At 43.5% G+C, this 1,088-nt stretch overlaps 1 protein-coding gene across 1 annotated transcript in view; it reads left to right on the forward strand.

Moving 5' to 3' along the window:
- Positions 1 to 102: 102 nt before the first annotated feature.
- LOC147817488 (GTPase IMAP family member 9-like) overlaps positions 103 to 1,088 on the forward strand; it is a 1,394-nt gene continuing 408 nt past the window's right edge. Inside the window, exons 1-2 of the mRNA XM_087170520.1 lie at positions 103 to 148; positions 287 to 1,083. Of these exons, the coding sequence (XP_087026646.1) occupies positions 103 to 148; positions 287 to 1,083 (843 nt within the window). The remainder of the gene's footprint in view (positions 149 to 286; positions 1,084 to 1,088) is intronic.

Genomic DNA, 1,088 nt, shown 5'->3' on the forward strand with positions numbered 1-1,088 from the left:
TAAGATATATACAGTACACTGATATAAAAATGTGATGATATATAAATGTTGCTCTACAAAAAAGTAAACGGATCAGTAAACCTGATTTTGAGGGAATCATCGATGTCGCCGACTGAAAAGATCAAACTAACAGATTTACAGGTGTGCTGTTTGAAGAGACTGTAATATGGAAAAGATGCCGCATAGATTCTTACACAATAAGAGGCAGTCATTAATCAGAGTGATGGATTACAGTGAATGTGATGAATTGAGGAGCGATGACAATGATTTTGTGATTTCATTGCAGGTGAATTCAGGATCGTGATGATCGGGAAAAGTGAGGACAAAAAGAAAACGCTATGCAACTTCATCACTGGCAGCAAACAGTTTAAATCTTTAACAGTCAAACCACACAAGCAGTGTGAGGCTGCCAGTGGAGAGTGGAGAGGAAAACCATTAACAGTGGTGAAAGCTCCAGACATGTTCAGTCTGTCTGTGGAAGCAGTGATAGAAGAGGTGAAGAAGTGTGAGACTCTTTGTTCTCCTGGACCAAATGTTCTGCTGCTGTTAGTGAAACCTTCTGATTTCACTGTGAAGAACAGACGAACACTGAAGTTCATCCTGAGTCTGTTTGGTCCAGATGCTTTTAAACACTCGATGGTCGTCATGACAGAGAAGAAGAGAGGAACACAACACACTGTCAACAAGCTGCTTCGAGACTGTGGAGGAAGACACTACAACATGTTTGAAGATAAACACCAACTGTTGATGGAGAAGATTGAGAACATTGTGCATGAAAACAAAGAAACCTTCCTCACCTTCTCTGAAGAGCCTGAACACATGAAACCAGCTTTAAACCTGGTTCTGTGTGGGAGGAGAGGAGCAGGGAAGACTTCAGCAGCCGAGGCCATTTTAGGTCGGACAGAGCTTCATTCAGTCTCCAGCTCATCAGAGTGTGTTAAACATCAGGGAGAGGTGAGAGGACGTCAGGTTTCCCTGGTGGAGCTTCCTGCCTTGTATGGAAAACCTCAGGAGGAAGTGATGAAGGAATCACTCAGGTGTATCTCCCTCTGTGATCCTGAGGGCGTCCATGCCTTCATCCTGGTCCT

This window comes from Seriola lalandi, unplaced genomic scaffold (genome assembly GCF_002814215.2).
Source record: "Seriola lalandi dorsalis isolate HSWRI2012SDOR001 ecotype SW California unplaced genomic scaffold, Sedor1 jcf7180002054951, whole genome shotgun sequence".
Classification (NCBI taxonomy): domain Eukaryota; kingdom Metazoa; phylum Chordata; class Actinopteri; order Carangiformes; family Carangidae; genus Seriola; species Seriola lalandi.